We start from the raw sequence: 26,837 nt of genomic DNA, 5'->3' as shown, positions 1-26,837 counted from the left end.
AATATACGAAACTTAAATCGTACCGTACACCGGGCTCGTCTATTACAAAAGATGATCAAGAATATCACAAAACAAAACAATAAGATATGTTTCTGAAAAAGAACCCATAAAGCAAATACAAGAACATCCCCAGGAAGTGAAAACAAGAACATAACTTTTCAGTCTTGTAATGCCCGAGAATTATAGAATTGTTAAACCAAGATTATTAATCTTCATTAATGAGAGACTCGGAAGATATGAGAATGCATGACATGCAATGAGGGAAGGAAAGACTTGAGAAATCAGGTGTGGCATGATCAGAAAACTAGAATTTAGAAGTTTGCACAACCGCACCCGCGGTGCTAGCATGACCGCCCCCGCGGTGCATGTGCAGAAAATGGAGTGCAAATCCCGTAGCCACACCGCACCCGCGGTATTAGCGAGAGCGCACCCGCGGTGCAGACACCGCACCCGCGGTAAGGTTAACACCGCACCCGCGGTCTTTGCTTCGAACACTTTGGATGTAGATCACCGCTTGAGCGCACCCGCGCTCCTAGCACTACCGCACCCGCGGTCATGCGTGTAGCATGAAAAATGATGCCACGTTTCAGACTTCGCATGCAATATATATATAGATGGTTGACACGTTTTCCCTCAGAATTTCAGAAAAGGAGGTCGAGATTTTGATAGAAAATCCTTACGCCTTTTTGATTTGCGATTGTGGAAGATCCGTCTATCAGAATTCGAATCCAAAAATAGTATCGTTCCCCTCGTGACACGAGCTATACAAGGACGTAAGTTGTAACGAACCGTACTTAACTACTTGGAATTTGCGGAAAAATTAAAAATTTTATTCAAATAAAACGTTTGTACGGACGTCACCCAACATTCACATAAATATCGTTAAAATATTCCATCATCCAATAAACGTTTGCTAAAAGAATGCTGTCTCAAAACGTCTCACATAAAAAAAACAAAACATCAGAGTAGTTTAAAAGTTTGCATAAACATAAGCTCACGGTCCTCGGGTTTAGCCTGCCACTCAGCCCAAGCCTGCCCCTTGGTCGCCACCTCCTGTCTCCTGCGCATCGTACTCACCTGCATCGATCAAGTCTAGTGAGTCTAAAGACTCAACACGTATAAACTGGAAGTAACGAGTACTACATAATAAAAATCGCATGCTTCTTTAAAATAGGACATACATAACTTTAAATTAGACTTGCATAAACTTCAACTTGAAATAAGCTTGAACTTGAACATACATACTACGACGTGCCATGAACATAAACTTTTCTTAAACATGCTTTCATACTTCAACATACTTAACTGCATAATTTTACGTGAAGGATGTTTCAAAGCAAGTGACCCTTAACATGATAAACGCCTGATCAGACTCACCACAGTACTGGGCTGACAGGGACGTATCCACTGTCGCATACATAAGATCCCTGTTCATGATTTAACAGGCCAGTTGATCCACGTTCATAATTTAACGCTTCACAACCACGATCTAACCCGTTCATAATTTAACGGGCGGATTGGTCCCCGTTCATGATTTAACGCTTTCCAATCCTTAACTTTCGTTGGTCACAAGACAATTAGCATACCTCAAAGCTTAAAATACTTTCTTGCACGTCATACATACTTACTTGGCGCTGTGGGATTCGTTGGACTTCGACTGGGGCCGTCGCTGCGACATACTAACATGAATTTCAATCTTAACTTGCATAACTTAAACGTAGAGAAATGATGCTTACTCTCGAGCTCCATCATATCTTAGGACCTTCTATAATCTCCCATGACATGACCTTAACAATCCTTGCACTAACCCATGACATCAAACCTTGGAACCAAAAATAATATTCTCCCCAAACAGTGTGTACACGGACCCCTAGCCCGGGTCCGTGTACTGGTCCGTCTACCTACTGTATCATACGTGCCGTGAACAAGAAGGGGCACGGACCCCGTGCTTGGGTCCGGATGGGGGTCCGTGTAGGCTCTGGAAGAAGGCATCGACTGAAACATGAAGACACGGACCCCGTGAGAGGGTCCCGGTGGGGGTCCGTGTACGTACTGCCTAGACGCACTAAGTGAAAAGTAACGGCACGGACCCCGTGCTCAGGTCCGTGTCCGGGTCCGTGTGGCCACTGTACGTCGAAACCTGCGAGAAATCTTATACACTGTCTACACACCCAAGTTGACAGTTGAATATAATGGTTCAACACTTTAAGACCCTTCTTAGGACACTATAACATTGCATCAAACTTATACAAACACCTCAAAAATACGACGCCCACTATACAACACAATGCAACACCAATTATGCAATTGACATCAATCGATTTCCTACGACTTTAAACCGATTCAAACGCCTAACGACGTCCAACGAAAACCATGAAAAATACAACAAACCTCAATACTAACATACTTATACGCAGCAACGATCGCCCGTCGATTTCCAACGAAGCCTGCAACATAAAACTTCAAAAATACAATGATACCAAACTTTTCTTAAAATTACAGTTTGAGCAGTCACACGAAAAATATCATAACTCTCTCATTTTTCGTCCAAAAATCTCGTACTTTATATCAAATCGAAGGTATCAAAAAGTTCTACGTTTTTGCCGTTGAAAGTTTTCCCAAAATATGAACAGAAAATTCGCAGTATTTGAAAAGACAGCAAAAACGAGTTTTAGATCTAAAATTTTACCCTCGAAATTGATCCGATCTATAATCCGCTCAAACTACTAACATGATACATAACTTTTACGCATAAAAATCAACGCAACACATAATATGACTTGATCGATACAGCAAGAATAGAATATACGTGCCTTATGATATCAAACGTTACCGAAACGGCGTCACCGAAGCGGAGATAGAGAGGGGCTTGATCCGGGACGAACGTGGCACCGTTTTCTTGCAATAATATTGACCGAAATCTGCTGGAATTTGAGGGGGAAGGGGGCGGCTGCTCTAGGCTAAGAACCCTAGGTTTTCTTTCTCTCAAAATAATGAAACTTGAATTGAGACTTGTGTGTGTGTTTTGTGCGCTACAGGTGTGTGTAAAAGTGTGTAATTTGTGTGTGTAGCGTGTGTTTTAAAATATTAGGAGACTAACTTTTGTTTAATTAAAATAATAGTCTACTAATCCAAAACACTAACTCACACTTAACTTTTAAATAAAGCTCTTTAGTTAAAATTTCACACACCATACTAGACTTTAAAAGTTTAAAAATCACTAATTAAATGTTTAGGCTCAAAATACTAAAACTCACTAAATTATTTAAAATACCCCAAACTCAACTAAAAATAAAATACCACTTTTAAAATTGCCAAAAATCGTCCCCGGGTCTTTTCCTCAATCCCGCCTCGAATAATTGCCTGAAACATGAAACTCGAAAAATATATTTTAACGTGCATTGCATAAACGTAATTAAATTAAAAATAATGCATTTAAATAATATGCATGACTAAACTTCTTTAAAATTAATTAAATGCTTTAATAATTTAAATAAATGCATGGGTTATACGTGTACTGAAATCGGGTTCTACAGTTCCTCCCCCACTTATATAAATTTCGTCCTCGAAATTAAGTCTTACCGAACAACTCCGGGTAGCGAAGTCTCATATCTGCCTCTGACTCCCAAGTGGCCTCTTCCACTGATTGGTTCAGCCACTGAACTTTGACTAGCTTAGTCACTTTGTTCCGGAGCCTGCGCTCCTGACTGTCGAGAATTTGAGTCGGTCTCTCCTCATAAGACAAATCTGGAGCAAGCTGCAAAGGCTCATAACTCAGAATGTGCGAAGGGTTAGCCAAATATTTCCTTAGCATCGAGACGTGGAACACATTGTGTACCCCGGCCAGATTCGGCGGAAGGGCTACACGATAGGCTAATGTCCCAACTCTGTCAAGAATCTCGAACGGTCCAATAAACCTCGGACTCAACTTGCCTCTTTTCCCAAATCTCATAACACCCTTCATGGGTGCTATCTTGACGAAAACGTGGTCCCCAACGGCAAACTCGAGATCTCTCCTCCTCTTATCGGCGTAGCTCTTCTGACGGCTTTGGGCGGTCTTCATTCTGTCACGAATCTTGACCACCACTTCTGCAGTCTGCTGAACTATCTCTGGGCCTAGATCTGTTCTCTCACCAACTTCGTCCCAATGAACTGGCGATCTGCACTTCCGACCATACAACGCTTCATAGGGAGCCATACCAATAGATGCTTGGAAGCTGTTGTTGTATGTGAACTCCACTAGAGGTAGTCTAGACTCCCAAGTTCCTTGAAAATCAATCATACAGGCTCTTAGCAAATCCTCCAGAATCTGGATCACTCGCTCAGACTGACCGTCTGTCTGCGGGTGAAAAGCCGTACTAAACAGTAGCTTCGTCCCCATGGCAGCATGCAAGCTCTTCCAGAAGGACGATGTAAACCTTGGGTCCCTGTCGGACACAATCGAAACTGGAAAACCATGCAAAAGGACTATCTCCTTAATATAAAGCTCCGCATACTGCGTTATGGAGAAAGTCGTCTTCACTGGCAGAAAGTGCGCTGACTTAGTGAGTCGGTCCACTATAACCCAAATAGAATTAAAACCTCTGACTGACTTAGGTAACCCAACGACGAAATCCATAGTGATGTTCTCCCATTTCCACTCTGGGATAGGGAGGGGCTTAAGCAAACCTGCTGGCCTCTGATGCTCTGCCTTTACCTGCTGACATGTGAGGCACTCAGATACAAATCTGCGGATGTCTCTCTTCATCCCTGGCCACCAATACAGAATCTGCAGGTCTTTGTACATCTTGGTACCTCCTGGGTGAATAGAATACGGAGATGCGTGCGCCTCTGTCAGAATATCCTGTCTGATCGAATCAACACTAGGCACCCACATCCTGCCTCTGTATCTCACGATACCATCTGACACTGTGTACAAAACACTGCCCTTAGCTTCGTCCTTCAGTCTCCATTTCTGTAGTTGTTCATCTGAAGACTGTCCTGCTCGGATGTGGTCTAGTAAGTCAGATTTGACTGTCAGATTAGACAGTCTAGGAGCTCTGCCCTTATGATAAACCTCTAGACCAAACCGCTGAATCTCAGACTGAAGAGGTCTCTGAACTGACAATTGTGCTATGACTGCCACTTTTCTGCTCAAAGCGTCTGCTACGACGTTAGCTTTTCCCGGATGGTAGCTAATCTCGCAATCATAGTCTTTCACAAGTTCTAACCACCGTCTCTGTCTCATATTCAGCTCTTTCTGCGTGAAGAAATATTTGAGACTTTTGTGATCGGTGAAAATCTGACACTTCTCGCCGTATAAGTAATGTCTCCAAATCTTCAATGCAAAGACAACTGCGGCTAATTCCAAATCGTGAGTCGGGTAGTTCTTCTCATGCACCTTTAACTGTCTGGAAGCATAAGCTATAACTCTACCCTGCTGCATCAACACTGCTCCTAAACCGAGTTTAGATGCATCGGTGTATAACACATAGTCCCCTTGCCCTGATGGCATGGCTAACACCGGTGCTGAAATGAGAGCTTGCTTCAAGGTGTCGAAGCTCTTCTGACATTCATCACTCCACACAAATTTAGCATTTTTCTTGGTTAGTGAAGTGAGTGGCACTGCTATAGACGAAAATCCCCGAATAAACTTACGGTAGTAACCCGCTAAACCCAAAAAGCTGCGGATCTCTGATGCATTCTTTGGCTCTACCCATTCCTTGACAGCTGCCACTTTGGCTGGATCCACTTCAATCCCTCTACTAAACAATATATGCCCCAAAAACGCGACTTTCTGCAACCAGAACTCGCACTTACTGAATTTTTCATACAACTTACGGCTCTGCAAAGTCTGCAAAACTGTCCTCAAGTGCTGGTCGTGCTCCTCATGGCTCTTCGAGTATATGAGGATATCGTCAATGAACACTATGACGAACTGATCGAGGAACGGCTGGAATACTCGGTTCATGAGATCCATGAAAATAGCTAGAGCATTGGTCAATCCAAACGGCATCACTAAGAACTCGTAATGCCCGTATCTGGTCCTGAAAGCTGTCTTATGCACATCTGCATCCTTTACTCTCAGTTGGTGATACCCTGATCGAAGATCGATTTTGGAGAACACGACAGCTCCCTGCAACTGATCGAACAAATCTTCGATCCTAGGCAACGGGTACTTATTCTTGATCGTTACCTTGTTCAACTCACGGTAATCGATGCACAGTCTCATGCTCCCATCCTTCTTTTTCACAAAGAGTACTGGTGCGCCCCACGGTGAGAAGCTCGGGCGGATAAACTCCTTGTCTAAGAGTTCTTGAATCTGCTGTTTGAGTTCTAGCATCTCTGCTGGAGCTAATCTGTACGGTGCCTTAGAGATGGGCACTGTACCTGGCATGAGGTCAATGGCAAACTCCACCTCTCGATCTGTTGGAAGGCCTGCGACGTCGTCTGGGAAGACGCCTGGAAATTCACTGACTACTGGCACTTCCGAAATAGAAGGAGTGGGCACGTCAGGCGCTGCTATAACACTGGCCAAGAAAGCCTGACATCCCTTTGAAAGTAATTTCCTCGCCTGCATGCACGAAATCATACGAGGAAAACTTCTCCATCTAACCGGCTCGAATAAAAACTGCTCCATACCGAGCGGTCTGACCAACACTGACCTCTTCTGAAAATCGATTAGAACTCTGTTCTTAGTCAGCTAGTCCATACCCAAAATGATATCGAACTCTGGCATCGGCAAAACGATCAAATCTGCATACACTAGGTGGCCCTGTAGTTCTAGATCGATATCCCTGATCACACTGGTAGCTAACAACTCTTCCCCTGATGGGACTGTCACTGAGAAGTTCAAGTCTAGACCGATGGACTTGATGTCCAGGTGATTAGCAAAGGTCTCTGATATAAAGGAGTGAGTGGCTCCTGAATCTATCAGTGCAGTGGTAGCTAATCTCTTTATAAAAATGTTCCCTGAGATACGTTAGCACAACACGACTTATATCCAAAATACTAACGTTAACCTTACGCATAATAAAATTCAATGTCCTATGTCATTCCCAAAATGCTAACAAGATAATGACCCCAATATATCCTAACAACACTAGCATCCTAATAATCCCAAGTAAAATTCCACATGCAAGGCAAAATACTACTGAGCTTAGGTAGAAAAGTTTACCGGTCAGTAAAGTCGTGTCTGGATCTGCCTCCTGAGCATGCATGGCAAAAACCCTCCCTTGGGTTGGTTGCTTCCACTGCGGACACTCCTTAAGCATGTGGTCGGTTGCACCACACTTGAAGCACTTGCCTGATCCATACAAGCATGGTCCTGGATGTTGGCGGTTGCATTTAGGACACACTGGGTAAGCGGCGGGCTTCTGAGGCGCCCCCTGCTGTTGCATCGGACCCTTGCCCTTCTGTGGGCCATGGTGAGGTTTCTTTCCAGGCTGCCCCTGGTAAGGTTTCTTAAATGGTGGCCGCTGCTGATACTGTTGCTGCTGTTGTGGTGCCTGAAAGGGCCTCTTGCCCAGGCGGTCCATCTCAATCTCCCTCATGTCCTGCTCTGCCTCCAACGCCCTCGCTACTGCGACCTCATAGGTCATAGGCCCTACCACCTTCACGTCACGGCGCAAGATCGGCCGCATCCCAAGGAGAAAGTGTCTCACCTTGGCCTGAGCATCATTGGCGATCAAGGGCATAAATTGGCAACCCTTCTCAAACTTCTGCACATAATCAGCTACGCTGCTATCTCCCTGTCGTAGTGTCATGAACTCTCCAATCAGTTTTGTACGCACTTCCTCAGTGAAGTACTTGGAGTAGAACACCTCCTTGAACCCATTCCACGTGAGAGTCTGTAGGTTAACTATCACGGATGCGCTCTCCCACCAAACTCTTGCACTCCCATGAAGTAGAAAGATAGCGCACCTCACTCGATCAGTATCCTGCAACTCCATGAAATCGAAGATTACTTCGATGGATTTAACCCATCCCTCTGCTATCAATGGGTCCGTCGTCCCTGAGAATTTGTCTGGGTGCATCCTGCTGAATCTCTCATAGACAGCCTCAGCTCTGGGTCTCGCCCCTGCATCAGCCACTGTCTGGTTACCCATAAACTGGGCAAAGAACTGAGTCATTCCGGCCATCATCTGGGCCTGCATGTCGGGTGGTGGAGGTGGTGGAGGATTGGCTCTCTCCTCGCCTCGAGGCTCTCTGTCCTCCTCCCTATCTTCCCGGTTAATCTCACGTCTAGGAGGCATACTGTTTAACATAATTTACCCAACACGTAAACCCAACATGCATGATTATAATACCAATGACAAAAGATGCACGTAATTTGAACTTAAAACATATACATGCTGAAATCATGACTTAATGCATAGTACATAGCATAACTCAAAACTTTTAAAACTTACAGACTTGAGGTGTGACTTCGAGAGCTTCTTGCGACTGGCAGTAGGCGTAACCCTTTACAAGAACACCGCTCTGATACCAACTGTAACGAACCGTACTTAACTACTTGGAATTTGCGGAAAAATTAAAAATTTTATTCAAATAAAACGTTTGTACGGACGTCACCCAACATTCACATAAATATCGTTAAAATATTCCATCATCCAATAAACGTTTGCTAAAAGAATGCTGTCTCAAAACGTCTCACATAAAAAAAACAAAACATCAGAGTAGTTTAAAAGTTTGCATAAACATAAGCTCGCGGTGTAGTAGCCCGAATTCCAAATTGGGTAATTAACGGAGTAATGGTGATTAAGAAGGTTTAAGGTATAATTTTGGCTATGGTCATGATCGGACGGACCGAAGAGGGTTCGGAAGCACCGAAGAGTTCGGACGATCCGAAGTGTAGTTCGGTGAATCCGATCATAGGTGTCAAGTGTTGATCGACACGTCATTTTTCCATGCATGTTCGGACGGTCCGAAGTGTATGATCGGAGGATCCGATCATGAGCTGTCAAGAGCCAATGGACACGTAGCGTTCGGACGTTCCGAAGTGTTGTTCTGAGGATCCGAACATGGCCTATAAATAGTGCTCGGATTTCTCATTTGTGACTTGCCAATTCATGATTTTGCCTCATAGTTGAGAGGATTTGGAAGGTTTCTAGGGTTAGTTGTTGGTCGAGCGATAGCCAAGAGCTGCCAGGAGTAGTAGCGTAGCGGCGCCTGAGTTTCAAGGCAATCGACATCAAAGGGCTGTCGACGGACGAAGGTAAACCCTAAACCTTTGGTAGTACTAGGGAGTACTGGTTTTGCTAGTCGAGCATGGTAGTATTGATTGAGTATGCTTTTGATGCGTAGGCTTGTGCTAGACCTGATTAGCGGTGTTGCGTAAGGCTAGGCTTGCTGTGATAGAGGTACGAAAGTACTATCCGAGATATCCTGGTTGAGTATACATTCATATATGTGTTGCATGAGTATTTGCTGCATTGTTATATGTCATATGATGCATGCTATTATGTCACGAGTTATGATGCATATTGCATATCATGTTGAGCCGTATCTCCTTCGAGATAGCCTTTACTGTTGAGCTGTATCTCTTTCGAGATAAGCTATATCTTGGGGCCGCTCAGCCCTGTCTTGTGGACGCATGGACACCGAGAGTACACAGTGGCCGACGGGTCGGGAGGGCTTCGGTGGTCCGGGACATTTTAGGTCCACGTCTGTCTTGTAGTGGATGCAGTGACCCAGAGGTTGGACCGCGCGGCACTATCCACTTGGCGCCTCTAGACTGAGCATTTTGAGATCCTTTGTGATTCCTGTTTCTTGACTACCCTGGTATCATATCATAGCATGTGCATTTCATATAGGTTTGTATACTCATACTTTTGTACTGGGCGTTCTTATCGCTCACGTCCTCGGTTTTGTTTATTCTTGGACACCCCATTCCCACGGGGCAGGCCTCAGGTTGGATGGCTCAGGAGGAGCAGGAGGAGGACGTTGAGTAGCTGGTTGGTTTAGTTTTTAGTGTTTTCCATTTGATTCGATATGGTTGTACTGGATATTTCATTTTGAGTTAGTCTAGACTTCGATTTCGATTGGGTTGTATAACTATTGTTGTTGGCCATATTTCCGCTGTTATCTCTGATTATAATTAATTAGGTTAATTGCATGCTTAGTTTTTGATTAGTAGGTGATTCTGGAACGGGTCACTACATTTATGGTATCAGAGCATGCGTATGATTTTGGGATATAGATTCTGTTTTGGGATTTCCGTTGACCATTTTACCATTTTCCCTATTCTATCTTGTAGCGATGGCTGACCATTTTGATGACGGGAGTAGTCAGGGGAGTGTAGGTCGATGGGGTGATCAGGACGATCGTAGGCGTTACCGTGAACATCGTCATCGTCGGGATGGTCCTAGGCGTTTTGATTTGCATCGTTTTATTCAGATGGGGCCTAAGCCTTTAGTTGGTGGTGAGACTCCCGATGATGCTGAGGACTGGTTAGAGCGCATGGAGAGTTGTTTCCGTGCATTTCAGTGCACCGAGGAGCAGAAGATAGAGACCCTTAGCTTTCTTCTCGAGGGCCGTGCGCGCAAGTGGTGGCGATCGACTTCTGCGCCGATAGTTCAGTCCCAGGGTAGGGTGATTTGGGTCGATTTCCGTGCAGCTTTCATGCAGCTGTACTTTCCTCCAGCCCTTCGCCAGGCCAAGACGATTGAGCTCCTGAACCTTAAGCAGGGGAGTATGTCTGTTGATGAGTATCAGCAGAAATTCTTTGAGTTGTTACCCTTCGCTCCTCATATCAGTGGCAGTTCTGAGGCCAAGTATGATCATTTCCTCCAGGGCCTTAATCAGGAGATCTTTGATCGAGTCACTGTCTGTGATAATCCTACTTCTTATGATGGGTTAGTGAACCGGTGTCGCCAGGCAGAGATCAGTCTCCAGCGTGGTAGGGCTATTCTTTCTTCTTCTAGACCTCCGAGTACTTTGAGGCCTCGATCTCAGTCATTCAAGAAATCTGGTTCATCTTCTTCTGGATCTGGATCTGGATCTAGTGGTGTTTTCCGCTTTGGTAAGAAGAAGGAGTCTTGTGCGCATTGTGGGAAGAACCATCCATCGGAGCAATGCCGAGTAGCCGCAGGAGCTTGTTATCAGTGCGGAGAGATGGGGCATATTAAGAAGAATTGTCCTCAGTTGCGAGGTGGAGCAGGATTCAGTTCTGGATCTCAGACGACTGTTCAGCAGAGGAGGCAGGGTCAGGCAGTGGGTAGTTCGAATCTTCGACCTCGTGCCCAAGGTCAGGTTTTTGCGCTGAACCAGGATCAGGCTGCAGATGAGACGGAGAGAGTCATAGCAGGTACTTTTCATTTATGCGGTATTCCTGCTTTTGTTCTTATTGATACAGGAGCCTCTCATTCCTTCATTTCTGCACGATTTGTTAAGCGTCATAGGTTACCCTATGTTTCTCTAGACGTCATTCTTTCTGTTTCTACTCCGATGGGTCATTCGGTGTTAGCGAAGCGTCTAGTGATGGGTTGTCCCTTAGATTTTCAGGGTAACGAGTTGACTGCGAATCTTATGATCCTAGAGATGGAAGATTTTGATTGTATCTTGGGTATAGACTTATTGACTACCTACCGAGCTACTGTGGATTGTTACCAGAAGCTTGTTCAGTTTCGTACGACTGAAAGCTCTAGTTGGTTTTTCTATGGTGAGGGAGCGCGACCTCCGATGCCAGTGGTATCTGCTCTGAAAGCCTGTCGTGCTTTAGAGTCGGGCGGGGAAGGCTACCTCATCTATGCGATTGATTCATCCACAGGTAGTGTTGGTCTAGAGGATATTCCAGTAGTTTGTGAATTTCCTGATGTTTTCCCAGATGAGATTCCTGGTTTTCCTCCGGTTAGAGAGGTGGAATTTGGCATAGATTTAATGCCAGGGACTGCACCGATTTCTCGTGCCCCCTATCGTCTTGCTCCGTCAGAGATGAGAGAGCTGAAGCAGCAATTGCAGGATCTCCTTGATAAGGGTTATATTCGCCCGAGTGTTTCGCCTTGGGGAGCTCCAGTCTTGTTTGTCAAGAAGAAGGATGGATCGATGCGGTTGTGCATTGATTATCGCCAGCTGAATCGGGTGACGATCAAAAACAAGTACCCTTTACCCCGTATTGATGACTTGTTCGATCAGCTTCAGGGTACTTCTGTTTACTCCAAGATCGACTTGCGATCGGGTTATCATCAAATGAGAGTCAGAGATGATGATATTTCCAAGACTGCATTTCGTACTCGTTATGGGCATTACGAGTTTCTAGTTATGCCATTCGGATTGACGAATGCGCCAGCGGTGTTCATGGATCTGATGAACCGAGTCTTCCGAGATTTTCTGGATCAGTTTGTGGTGGTTTTCATTGACGATATCTTGATCTATTCCCACAGTGTGGAAGAGCATGCCCAACACTTGAGGATTGTGTTGCAGATTCTTCGCGAGAAGCAATTGTATGCTAAGCTGAGTAAGTGCGAGTTCTGGATTGATCGTGTGGTATTCCTTGGTCATGTGATTTCCAAGGAAGGAGTTTCTGTGGATCCCAGCAAGATTGAAGCAGTGCTGAATTGGTCACGTCCGACGACGGTGGCTGAGATCCGTAGTTTTCTAGGTCTGGCAGGGTATTATCGTCGCTTCATCGTGAATTTCTCTCAGATAGCCAGACCATTGACGCAACTTACTCGGAGGGATGTTCCATTTGAGTGGTCATCCGAGTGCGAAGATAGTTTCAGAGAGCTTCGTCGACTTCTGACTTCTGCACCTGTTTTGGCGTTACCGTCAGGATCTGATGGTTTCAGTGTTTACACCGATGCCTCCACTCAAGGCTTAGGGTGTGTGTTGACGCAAAACGGTTATGTGATTGCTTATGCTTCCAGACAGCTGAAATCTCACGAGGAGAAGTATCCCACTCATGATCTGGAATTGGCAGCTATTGTGTTTGCGCTGAAGATTTGGCGTCATTATTTGTACGGTGTTCAGTTTGAAATCTTTACTGATCATAAGAGTCTGAAATATCTGTTCACTCAGGCTGAGTTGAACATGAGGCAACGTCGTTGGATGGATTTGCTGAAGGATTATGATTGCGAGATCAAGTACCATCCAGGTTCTGCGAATCTCACAGCTGATGCGCTTAGTCGCAAGGTGAGAGCCTCTGCACTTCAGATTTGTGCTATGACTAGTGCCATCCAGGATAGTTGCTCGTTGGGGTTTAACTTCAAGCATCGGAAAGGTATGGAGAGCATTCGTGTTGCTACCATTTTATCTGAGCCCAATTTGTTCACTCGGATTCGAGAAGCTCAGATGTCTGATCTCAAGACTCAGAGATTAGCTCGGTTAGTTGGTGGTGATAGCAATTTCCATTATCAGTCCAATGGTCTTCTGTGCTTATCTAATCGGGTTGTAGTACCAGAGGATGACACTTTGAGGGACGAGATATTGTCTCAGGCGCATCGAAGCAAGTTAAGTGTTCATCCAGGAAGCAACAAGATGTATAGAGACTTGAGGATGCGGTTTTGGTGGAAAGGGATGAAGCGCAGCGTGTATCAGTTTGTCTCCAAGTGTCTAGTTTGCCAGCAGGTTAAGGCAGAGCACCGTCGACCGGGAGGATTGTTGTTGAACTTACCTATTCCAGAATGGAAGTGGGAGCATATTACGATGGATTTCATTACTCACTTGCCATTATCTTCGAGGAACAGCGATGCTATCTGGGTAGTGGTGGATCGACTCACCAAGTCTGCTCATTTTCTGCCGTATAATCGTGATTTCACTTTCGATCGTATGGCTCGATTGTACATTCAGGAGATTGTACGTTTGCATGGAGTGCCTGTCAGTATTGTTAGTGACAGAGATCCTCGTTTTACCTCACGGTTTTGGGGTAGTTTCCAGTCAGCTTTGGGTACTACACTGAGTCTGAGTACTGCTTATCATCCGGAGACTGACGGTCAATCAGAGAGGACTATCCGTACGCTTGAGGATATGTTGCGAGCCTGTGTTATGGATTTCGGACCCGCTTGGCAGGATCATTTGCCTTTGATTGAGTTCGCGTACAACAACAGCTATCATCGTAGTATTGGTATGGCACCATTTGAGGCGTTGTACGGGCGACGTTGTCGTACTCCATTATTCTGGGATGAAGTCGGGGAACGACAGGTAGAGGGACCGGAGTTAGTCCAGCAGGCTATAGATAAGGTTGCAGTAATCAAGAAGCGGATTAAGACTGCTCAGGATCGACAGGCTAGTTATGCGAACACAAAGCGTCGACCTCTTCATTTTCAGCCAGGTGAGAAGGTGTTTCTCCGAGTTTCGCCTTTTCGCAGGATTTTGAGATTTGGTCTCAAGGGTAAGCTGTCTCCGAGATTTATTGGTCCATTCGAGATACTGGAATGTGTGGGAGATTTAGCTTACAGACTTGCGTTGCCGCCGTACCTATCAAGTATTCATGATGTGTTCCACGTATCCTTGTTGAGACGTTATGTAGCAGATGAGTCGCACATCTTACATCCATCTGAAGTTCAACTTGATACGGATTTGTCTTACGTGGAGCGACCAGTTCAGATTCTAGATCGCAAAGATAAGGTGTTGCGGAATAAGATCATTCCTCTTGTCTTAGTGCAGTGGCAGCGTCGAGGCACTGAAGAAGCTACTTGGGAGTTAGAGAGTCGTATGCGTTCGGAGCATCCAGAGCTCTTTTGAGTTGTGCTTTGTATAAGTTTGTGTTTTCAGTTGTAATCATAGTATCAGTTGTATTCAACAACAATTGAGATGTATTAATGATGTTGTTATTTCGTTTTGTTCATTCTCTAAGCCTGATTTCGAGGACGAAATCTTTTAAGGGGGGGAGAATGTAGTAGCCCGAATTCCAAATTGGGTAATTAACGGAGTAATGGTGATTAAGAAGGTTTAAGGTATAATTTTGGCTATGGTCATGATCGGACGGACCGAAGAGGGTTCGGAAGCACCGAAGAGTTCGGACGATCCGAAGTGTAGTTCGGTGAATCCGATCATAGGTGTCAAGTGTTGATCGACACGTCATTTTTCCATGCATGTTCGGACGGTCCGAAGTGTATGATCGGATGATCCGATCATGAGCTGTCAAGAGCCAATGGACACGTAGCGTTCGGACGTTCCGAAGTGTTGTTCGGAGGATCCGAACATGGCCTATAAATAGTGCTCGGATTTCTCATTTGTGACTTGCCAATTCATGATTTTGCCTCATAGTTGAGAGGATTTGGAAGGTTTCTAGGGTTAGTTGTTGGTCGAGCGATAGCCAAGAGCTGCCAGGAGTAGTAGCGTAGCGGCGCCTGAGTTTCAAGGCAATCGACATCAAAGGGCTGTCGACGGACGAAGGTAAACCCTAAACCTTTGGTAGTACTAGGGAGTACTGGTTTTGCTAGTCGAGCATGGTAGTATTGATTGAGTATGCTTTTGATGCGTAGGCTTGTGCTAGACCTGATTAGCGGTGTTGCGTAAGGCTAGGCTTGCTGTGATAGAGGTACGAAAGTACTATCCGAGATATCCTGGTTGAGTATACATTCATATATGTGTTGCATGAGTATTTGCTGCATTGTTATATGTCATATGATGCATGCTATTATGTCACGAGTTATGATGCATATTGCATATCATGTTGAGCCGTATCTCCTTCGAGATAGCCTTTACTGTTGAGCTGTATCTCTTTCGAGATAAGCTATATCTTGGGGCCGCTCAGCCCTGTCTTGTGGACGCATGGACACCGAGAGTACACAGTGGCCGACGGGTCGGGAGGGCTTCGGTGGTCCGGGACATTTTAGGTCCACGTCTGTCTTGTAGTGGATGCAGTGACCCAGAGGTTGGACCGCGCGGCACTATCCACTTGGCGCCTCTAGACTGAGCATTTTGAGATCCTTTGTGATTCCTGTTTCTTGACTACCCTGGTATCATATCATAGCATGTGCATTTCATATAGGTTTGTATACTCATACTTTTGTACTGGGCGTTCTTATCGCTCACGTCCTCGGTTTTGTTTATTCTTGGACACCCCATTCCCACGGGGCAGGCCTCAGGTTGGATGGCTCAGGAGGAGCAGGAGGAGGACGTTGAGTAGCTGGTTGGTTTAGTTTTCAGTGTTTTCCATTTGATTCGATATGGTTGTACTGGATATTTCATTTTGAGTTAGTCTAGACTTCGATTTCGATTGGGTTGTATAACTATTGTTGTTGGCCATATTTCCGCTGTTATCTCTGATTATAATTAATTAGGTTAATTGCATGCTTAGTTTTTGATTAGTAGGTGATTCTGGAACGGGTCACTACACGCGGTCCTCGGGTTTAGCCTGCCACTCAGCCCAAGCCTGCCCCTTGGTCGCCACCTCCTGTCTCCTGCGCATCGTACTCACCTGCATCGATCAAGTCTAGTGAGTCTAAAGACTCAACACGTATAAACTGGAAGTAACGAGTACTACATAATAAAAATCGCATGCTTCTTTAAAATAGGACATACATAACTTTAAATTAGACTTGCATAAACTTCAACTTGAAATAAGCTTGAACTTGAACATACATACTACGACGTGCCATGAACATAAACTTTTCTTAAACATGCTTTCATACTTCAACATACTTAACTGCATAATTTTACGTGGAGGATGTTTCAAAGCAAGTGACCCTTAACATGATAAACGCCTGATCAGACTCACCACAGTACTGGGCTGACAGGGACGTATCCACTGTCGCATACGTAAGATCCCTGTTCATGATTTAACAGGCCAGTTGATCCACGTTCATAATTTAACGCTTCACAACCACGATCTAACCCGTTCATAATTTAACGGGCGGATTGGTCCCCGTTCATGATTTAACGCTTTCCAATCCTTAACTTTCGTTGGTCACAAGACAATTAGCATACCTCAAAGCTTAAAATACTTTCTTGCACGTCATACATACTTACTTGGCGCTGTGGGATTCGTTGGACTTCGACTGGGGCCGTCGCTGCGACATACTAACATGAATTTCAATCTTAACTTGCATAACTTAAACGTAGAGAAATGATGCTTACTCTCGAGCTCCATCATATCTTAGGACCTTCTATAATCTCCCATGACATGACCTTAACAATCCTTGCACTAACCCATGACATCAAACCTTGGAACCAAAAATAATATTCTCCCCAAACAGTGTGTACACGGACCCCTAGCCCGGGTCCGTGTACTGGTCCGTCTACCTACTGTATCATACGTGCCGTGAACAAGAAGGGGCACGGACCCCGTGCTTGGGTCCGGATGGGGGTCCGTGTAGGCTCTGGAAGAAGGCATCGACTGAAACATGAAGACACGGACCCCGTGAGAGGGTCCGGGTGGGGGTCCGTGTACGTACTGCCTAGACGCACTAAGTGAAAAGTAACGGCACGGACCCCGTGCTCAGGTCCGTGTCCGGGTCCGTGTGGCCACTGTACGTCGAAACCTGCGAGAAATCTTATACACTGTCTACACACCCAAGTTGACACTTGAATATAATGGTTCAACACTTTAAGACCCTTCTTAGGACACTATAACATTGCATCAAACTTATACAAACACCTCAAAAATACGACGCCCACTATACAACACAATGCAACACCAATTATGCAATTGACATCAATCGATTTCCTACGACTTTAAACCGATTCAAACGCCTAACGACGTCCAACGAAAACCATGAAAAATACAACAAACCTCAATACTAACATACTTATACGCAGCAACGATCGCCCGTCGATTTCCAACGAAGCCTGCAACATAAAACTTCAAAAATACAATGATACAAAACTTTTCTTAAAATTACAGTTTGAGCAGTCACACGAAAAATATCATAACTCTCTCATTTTTCGTCCAAAAATCTCGTACTTTATATCAAATCGAAGGTATCGAAAAGTTCTACGTTTTTGCCGTTGAAAGTTTTCCCAAAACATGAACAGAAAATTCGCAGTATTTGAAAAGACAGCAAAAACGAGTTTTAGATCTAAAATTTTACCCTCGAAATTGATCCGATCTATAATCCGCTCAAACTACTAACATGATACATAACTTTTACGCATAAAAATCAACGCAACACATAATATGACTTGATCGATACAGCAAGAACAGAATATACGTGCCTTATGATATCAAACGTTACCGAAACGGCGTCACCGAAGCGGAGATAGAGAGGGGCTTGATCCGGGACGAACGTGGCACCGTTTTATTGCAATAATATTGACCGAAATCTGCTGGAATTTGAGGGGGAAGGGGGCGGCTGCTCTAGGCTAAGAACCCTAGGTTTTCTTTCTCTCAAAATAATGAAACTTGAATTGAGACTTGTGTGTGTGTTTTGTGCGCTACAGGTGTGTGTAAAAGTGTGTAATTTGTGTGTGTAGCGTGTGTTTTAAAATATTAGGAGACTAACTTTTGTTTAATTAAAATAATAGTCTACTAATCCAAAACACTAACTCACACTTAACTTTTAAATAAAGCTCTTTAGTTAAAATTTCACACACCATACTAGACTTTAAAAGTTTAAAAATCACTAATTAAATGTTTAGGCTCAAAATACTAAAACTCACTAAATTATTTAAAATACCCCCAAACTCAACTAAAAATAAAATACCACTTTTAAAATTGCCAAAAATCGTCCCCAGGTCTTTTCCTCAATCCCGCCTCGAATAATCGCCTGAAACATGAAACTCGAAAAATATATTTTAACGTGCATTGCATAAACGTAATTAAATTAAAAATAATGCATTTAAATAATATGCATGACTAAACTTCTTTAAAATTAATTAAATGCTTTAATAATTTAAATAAATGCATGGGTTATACGTGTACTGAAATCGGGTTCTACATAAGTTTTGTTACGTTTTGAGATGTTTTGAAAATATGATGTTGCTAGAATTGCATGTGATCCAGATATAGTGTTTCTACTACCGTAGATATCGTATAATTGAAGTCAGATTAAAGAACAGATTGTTTCTGTAATTGTTATGATTTTTGAAAGATATTGACTGAGATTCTATATCAGAATTGTGTTAGTATTCAGAGTATGATTGTATTGATACTGATTATGAGTTCAGTATTATATTTGCGATGTTCAGATTGACGGGATTATTCAGATTGTATTATTATGTCGTCGAAACATCAGTTGAGTTAGATTGATCAGATTCAGATATGATTTTGATTAGATTGTGATATTATTGATATGACTCAGATTGTATCTTGTTCAGACATTGATCAGATTGTATACTGATTTGAGTATTGATCAGAACAGATTGTGAATTGAGTTATTTACTGATACAGCGTATTCGATATTGTCTTTTCAGATTGATATGGACAGAGTTGAATACAGATCATCATCTTCGTCAGACCGGGACGACAAAGGTATAATTCATGTGATATTCGGGAAGAAACAACTCAATCGAGATCATCCTTGAGTTGCCCAATAAATCACATACTATATTCTTGTTTATGTTTTATCTTATTATGCTTGGTTTACAGATTTTGTATTCATGCATTAAGATAGGAAAGTCTGCGAGATCATCCAGACTTCTAGATGTTCGGCGATATCACAGCTTAGGGGAAGATCACCGCCCCTATTGTAGACGTGGATACAGATCAGGCCGAAGTCTAGGAATAAGACGGACAGCACCTCGATTGGGAGGGTAGGTGACAGACAGTGCCGTCTTATTCACAACGGGATCCCTAGAGTTATAGTCGAGTCGAGTCTAGACATGATTTGACTAGAACTGCATGTGTTCAGAAATGTGGTTTCATAGATTATGAAACCCATGGTTATTGCTTTCAGTCATGATAGCATGTTTATATGAATTGATTTAAATTGCATGTTTATCTGAATTGAGTTGCATGCTTATTCTGATTTGATTTCATAGATTATGAAATCTATTACTTTTGCATGATAGCATGCTTTATGATTTAGATTGTTTCTATACATGCTTACCATGTTTTATACTGGGAGTTATTCTCACCGGAGTTATCCGGCTGTTGTCTTGTTTTGTATGTGTGCATGACAACAGGTGGGGCTGGATCAGGGTCGAGATGACGATGAGAGAAGACGAGTTAGCGTGGTGATTCCGGACTTACTGTAGATTTGGTTTATTACTTGAATTTAGTAATTGAACCTTAGACTTAGGTTGTACAGTATTGTATTTTTCTACTGAACTGTAGTTGTATACAGAGATGTATATTGTTTAGATTCCATTACCTTCCGCAGTTATATTTTAAAAAGAAAAATTTTTAGACCCTGTTTTATCTTAATTGAAAATTAAATCCCCGAGATGATTAAGAAGATGATTAGCGTCCGGGTCCCCACAACAGGTGGTATCAGAGCTGATAGTTCCTTTAGCGATAGATCTTTTAGAGATAGATCCTTTAGATTGAGATAGTAAGAACTGATAGATCTTTTAGACTGACTTAGATTGAGATAGAAGAGATGAACGGGGTAGATTGAATTTTCTTTCCTTGCATGTGTGCTAGCATGAGATTGATTATAATGTTGATTGACATTGTGTGCTAGCATGATTTATTGCTTTCCCTATTACATGTTGTTTGTTATCTGAGTTGATTATAGCATGTAATTACTAAGCCTGAATCAGAACCGAGTCTGAATCAGAGGTATATGATCAGAGGAGGGCTGAGACAGATTATACAGACTGTATATTGAATTGTTTGATATTCAGATATACCGCCTCGGAGATTTCCAGAAAGGGGTAGTACTTCGTCAGAAGAGAGAGATGCATCAGAAGCTCAGCTAGAAGAAAAGATGAAAGAATTTGAATTATTACAGCCGCCGACTTTGAGTGGTACCGAGACATCTGAAGATTGTCAGAACTGGTTTGATGATATAGAAATCTTGTTTGATTTACTTGATTGTACAGATGAACAGAGGGTTAAAATGGTGCCTTACCAGTTACGAGAAGTCGCCAGGAGTTGGTGGATTTCAAGTAGAAGAATGTGGGCAGAGAGAGGTACAATGATTTCGTGGGAAATATTCAGAACTGAATTCTATCGACGATTCTTCTCAGCCTCGTACCGAGAGGACAAAAAAGCAGAGTTTGAGAATTTGAGCCAAGGGCAGTTGAATATTGATGAATATACCGCCAAATTCTCTACTCTACTGCACTTTGCTCCTCAGATAGCTGGAAATGATGAAGCTATAGTGAATCAGTTCATCAGAGGGTTGAACTCGGAGGTAGTTGCATTTATGAATTTGCAGCGACCTTACCATTTTGCTGACATCCTAAGTAGAGCAAAGAGAGCTGAGGCAAGTCTGATTAGACAATTGACAAGGTTGTGTGTGAAGCAACCCCAGACACAGCAATCCCCTCTCCGATATGATCACGGCAGTACGGTTGGGAAGCAAGATTTGCTGAAAGCCCGCAAGAAGCCATTCAAGAAGTTAGGGGGTGATTCCTCGAGTTCCAGTAGCTCTAGTCCGAGCTATACTGGAGTGTATTGCAGGAGTTGCGGAGGGAGACATTCCACCGAACAGTGCCAGGGAGTGACTGGTAGATGCAATAATTGTGGACAGCCGGGACACTTTGCTAAAGTCTGTCCCCAGAAGCGTTCCCGAAGATTGTAGGGAACAAAGTTCAAAAGAAAACACAGATCTAGAATTCACAACAGGTACTATTCTTTATAATTAAATTGCATATGTATTGATATATACTACTGCATTCCTTAAGATTATCCTTGAATGAGTTGCATGGAGATATGCATTATCCGTTGGGTCTGTATGATTGTAATGTTTATGTACTTGTGTTGCTGATTGGATTGCATTATTGATAATAGTATGCTAAACAAGTACAAAACTCGAGTATAAGATTCAGACCAGATATGGTTGATGAGTAGAGATTTCACAGTAAGGATTCTAGATCTCAAATTCCTTTGATATCTGTGTTGTCTATGACTCGATTGATACAGAAAGGAACAGATAGTATCCTTATGTATTCAGTAGATCTACTGAAATCGAGCCTAACATTGACAGATATGTCAATGATGTATGAGTTGACTGATGTTATTAGATAAGATTTCAGAGTTACTTAATATCAGAAAGATAGATTTCAGAATTGAATTCAGATCAGATATTTAGTGTTGTATTAGAATTCAGTACAGAATGATATTGAATGTACGGAATGATACAGAATGACTTAAAAGATCAGTAGAAGAGTACCGACCAGGAGTTACATCTGATTTAGTTTTTCTCTTTGGTATGTGTCAGTATCTTCAGATATGTTCTGATGATTTTATGCTCATTGTCTCTATGAGATTTGATATAATTGCAGTATTCGATTGATCAAATCGAATACCTGAAGATTTTGTTGAATATTCAGAGAACCGTGATTATTATATACAGAAATTAGTCAGGTATGAATCATAATTGAAACAGATTGTATTCAGAATATGTGATATCTGCAGTTTGTATACCGATTTATTTGCACAGTTGAGACAGAAATCAGCGACTGTAAACGACACAGGTAACAGATATATCAGAATTAGCAGAAATGTCAGAAAGTCAGAATTGCTGAGTTTTACAGATTTTCTTATTCTCTTATTCTTTTATTATGTTATATCTGCTTGCGTATCGTGATTGCTCTAAATCAGTATTTGAGACATCTTATATTGTTTGGGAGCATATTCTATTGCAGATGAGATATGGCAGATGATTTGGGCACTGTGAAGATTGATCAGTAGTCAGAATTATCAGTATTGCCAGCAATCGTTGTTCTATGAGTTTTCTTAAACTCACTAGATCTGTATAGGCTGTTTTATCTCGAATCTGATTGATATTACTGTGGTTTACATGTATGTTTGATACAGAATATTGTAAACAGTTGAGAGTTGCAACAGTTCAGAAATGTGATCAGAATGCTCAGAATTGTATTTCGATAATCAGAACAGAGTTTCGATGAGGGCAACCGATATGTGATTTGTGTTTGTATAAGATTGATTATCTTATGATATCAGAATGTTTCAGAATTGTATAACAGATTTGATATTTATAATCAGAGCCGAATACCAGGTAGGTATTTCTTCTTTATTTTATATTATTAACTGATTGTTTATACCGAATAGTTCGAATCAGATATCACAAATGGTGTCAGATATGCACAGTGATGGATTCAGTTTTCATTCGGATAACAGATAGTTGTAATATAAACAGATTAGATCATTTATGACAGAAATTGTACAGAAATATTGGCAGAAATTGTACTGATAGGTCTGAATTGCTAACAGAAGAAAACAGAAAGATAGAAATCAGAAGATTTGTTACAGAATATGTATATTTCTGAATAGAAATGGGAGTACATTTCTATGGTTTTCGTAATGACATTACAGCCATTTTCTTTAGATTTTGATATGATATGATTATGATTGACAGATTTCTCAATCTATATCTATCAGTTTGTACCAGATTACGTACAAACAGAACTAGATGACATAGATCGATGTCAAATAAATAATCAGATGGATTAGAATATTGAATTAGATGATATCAGATTGTGGTTTTGATGGAGTTGTACTTGTGATAGACTCTATCATAAGCTCTCTTGTGCAGATTTATTACAGATTGGCAGGTAGTCAGAGACATTGACAGATAGTCAGGGTGTAATAATCAGATATTGGCAAATATTGGTAGAACTTTAGTGCTGGATGTTAGCACTAGTTATCCAGATAGTTTAGCATGAATAGATGTTATAAACCAACATCGGATGATGATGATTGGTATTTGGGGTCGAAGATTGTATATGTCTTTGTTTGAAATAAACAGAGGTGATAACAGCTGAAGATACGGATATGTGATAAGCTGTAGATTGGTTTATACAGATGTTGTATAACCAGCATGGCAAGATTGATTCTGTCAGAGTTAGTTTAAGAAGTATTATGATAGGATACTTCATGAATTCTTATTCCAGACTGGAATCAGAGAGTTGAGTTCGAATTGAACTCTAGTATACATTTCTTCTCGTACAGCTAAATTGATTACTTGAGAGTTCGGGGACGAACTCAGATCTAAGAGGGGGAGAAATGTAATGCCCGAGAATTATAGAATTGTTAAACCAAGATTATTAATCTTCATTAATGAGAGACTCGGAAGATATGAGAATGCATGACATGCAATGAGGGAAGGAAAGACTTGAGAAATCAGGTGTGGCATGATCAGAAAACTAGAATTTAGAAGTTTGCACAACCGCACCCGCGGTGCTAGCATGACCGCCCCCGCGGTGCATGTGCAGAAAATGGAGTGCAAATCCCGTAGCCACACCGCACCCGCGGTATTAGCGAGAGCGCACCCGCGGTGCAGACACCGCACCCGCGGTAAGGTTAACACCGCACCCGCGGTCTTTGCTTCGAACACTTTGGATGTAGATCACCGCTTGAGCGCACCCGCGCTCCTAGCACTACCGCACCCGCGGTCATGCGTGTAGCATGAAAAATGATGCCACGTTTCAGACTTCGCATGCAATATATATATAGATGGTTGACACGTTTTCCCTCAGAATTTCAGAAAAGGAGGTCGAGATTTTGATAGAAAATCCTTACGCCTTTTTGATTTGCGATTGTGGAAGATCCGTCTATCAGAATTCGAATCCGAAAGTAGTATCGTTCCCCTCGTGACACGAGCTATACAAGGACGTAAGTTTTGTTACGTTTTGAGATGTTTTGAAAATATGATGTTGCTAGAATTGCATGTGATCCAGATATAGTGTTTCTACTACCGTAGATATCGTATAATTGAAGTCAGATTAAAGAACAGATTGTTTCTGTAATTGTTATGATTTTTGAAAGATATTGACTGAGATTCTATATCAGAATTGTGTTAGTATTCAGAGTATGATTGTATTGATACTGATTATGAGTTCAGTATTATATTTGCGATGTTCAGATTGACGGGATTATTCAGATTGTATTATTATGTCGTCGAAACATCAGTTGAGTTAGATTGATCAGATTCAGATATGATTTTGATTAGATTGTGATATTATTGATATGACTCAGATTGTATCTTGTTCAGACATTGATCAGATTGTATACTGATTTGAGTATTGATCAGAACAGATTGTGAATTGAGTTATTTACTGATACAGCGTATTCGATATTGTCTTTTCAGATTGATATGGACAGAGTTGAATACAGATCATCATCTTCGTCAGACCGGGACGACAAAGGTATAATTCATGTGATATTCGGGAAGAAACAACTCAATCGAGATCATCCTTGAGTTGCCCAATAAATCACATACTATATTCTTGTTTATGTTTTATCTTATTATGCTTGGTTTACAGATTTTGTATTCATGCATTAAGATAGGAAAGTCTGCGAGATCATCCAGACTTCTAGATGTTCGGCGATATCACAGCTTAGGGGAAGATCACCGCCCCTATTGTAGACGTGGATACAGATCAGGCCGAAGTCTAGGAATAAGACGGACAGCACCTCGATTGGGAGGGTAGGTGACAGACAGTGCCGTCTTATTCACAACGGGATCCCTAGAGTTATAGTCGAGTCGAGTCTAGACATGATTTGACTAGAACTGCATGTGTTCAGAAATGTGGTTTCATAGATTATGAAACCCATGGTTATTGCTTTCAGTCATGATAGCATGTTTATATGAATTGATTTAAATTGCATGTTTATCTGAATTGAGTTGCATGCTTATTCTGATTTGATTTCATAGATTATGAAATCTATTACTTTTGCATGATAGCATGCTTTATGATTTAGATTGTTTCTATACATGCTTACCATGTTTTATACTGGGAGTTATTCTCACCGGAGTTATCCGGCTGTTGTCTTGTTTTGTATGTGTGCATGACAACAGGTGGGGCTGGATCAGGGTCGAGATGACGATGAGAGAAGACGAGTTAGCGTGGTGATTCCGGACTTACTGTAGATTTGGTTTATTACTTGAATTTAGTAATTGAACCTTAGACTTAGGTTGTACAGTATTGTATTTTTCTACTGAACTGTAGTTGTATACAGAGATGTATATTGTTTAGATTCCATTACCTTCCGCAGTTATATTTTAAAAAGAAAAATTTTTAGACCCTGTTTTATCTTAATTGAAAATTAAATCCCCGAGATGATTAAGAAGATGATTAGCGTCCGGATCCCCACAAGTCTTAACATATAAAACAGTAAATAAATTTCTTGATTCTGTGGCCCACCATGGTTTCGAAGCATCAATGTTGGATCCAACAACCAACAACTCTAAGATTATCAAGAAATCAATCAATCCAAACCCACAAAAGTAATCACACGAACATAAATAGAGATTACTGATTGAGGTTTCTAACTGTGGCTTTGAAAGTGTAACCCCGCAGAAGCAGAAGCTTAACCAGCCATGAGGCTATGTAGCTCGATGCTCCAGTCACGCACACAACTTTTCCTGCTCCACTCATCCTATCTTTCTCTCGATCTCCATTCCAAACTTTGTGTATGCGTGCTTTTATCCTGTTTCGAAAACCACGAAATCGACCATTCCAAACTTTGTGTATGCATGCTTTTATCCTGTTTCGAAAACCACGAAATCGAGAGTATGAGTCCAAATTGTCGTCGTGCTTCTAGAGGAAGAAAACTTGATCCTTACCTTATTAAATTAAACTATTTATGATAAGCAAATGATGCAGACAAAAAAAAAAATAGAGGAATTATTTCACCTTTAAAAACCGATGACCGAAAATTCTGTTCAATTAGTTTGTTGAAAGGAATAATTTATTCCATTATTATATTTTTTTATTTATATTTTTTTAATAATATTGTTTATAAAAATATAGATATTTGTATTTTTAGATTATTTATATTTATATTAAGATCTATATTAAGTTTGAGATACAAAATTTTTATTTAAAAGAGTTTAATTTCT

General features: G+C 41.9%; 1 protein-coding gene and 1 long non-coding RNA gene across 2 annotated transcripts in view; one reads left to right on the top strand and one right to left on the bottom strand.

Annotated features, from left to right (window-relative positions):
- Positions 1-26,383, bottom strand: part of LOC140812118 (phenylacetaldehyde reductase-like) — a 38,918-nt gene extending 12,535 nt beyond the window's left edge. Inside the window, exon 1 of the mRNA XM_073170321.1 lies at positions 26,256-26,383. Coding sequence (XP_073026422.1) covers positions 26,256-26,373 — 118 coding nt within the window. The 5' untranslated portion in view covers positions 26,374-26,383. The remainder of the gene's footprint in view (positions 1-26,255) is intronic.
- LOC140812120 (uncharacterized) lies at positions 54-26,530 on the top strand. The gene is made up of 3 exons (XR_012113609.1): positions 54-161; positions 26,093-26,465; positions 26,516-26,530. It is a non-coding gene; the product is annotated as an uncharacterized lncRNA (long non-coding RNA).
- The last annotated feature ends 307 nt before the right edge of the window (positions 26,531-26,837 follow it).

Source organism: Primulina eburnea, chromosome 14 (genome assembly GCF_022965805.1).
Source record: "Primulina eburnea isolate SZY01 chromosome 14, ASM2296580v1, whole genome shotgun sequence".
In the NCBI taxonomy this organism is placed as follows: Eukaryota; Viridiplantae; Streptophyta; class Magnoliopsida; order Lamiales; family Gesneriaceae; genus Primulina; species Primulina eburnea.
Note: the sequence above shows the minus strand (reverse complement) of the source record. Positions and strands in the feature narration are given on the sequence as shown.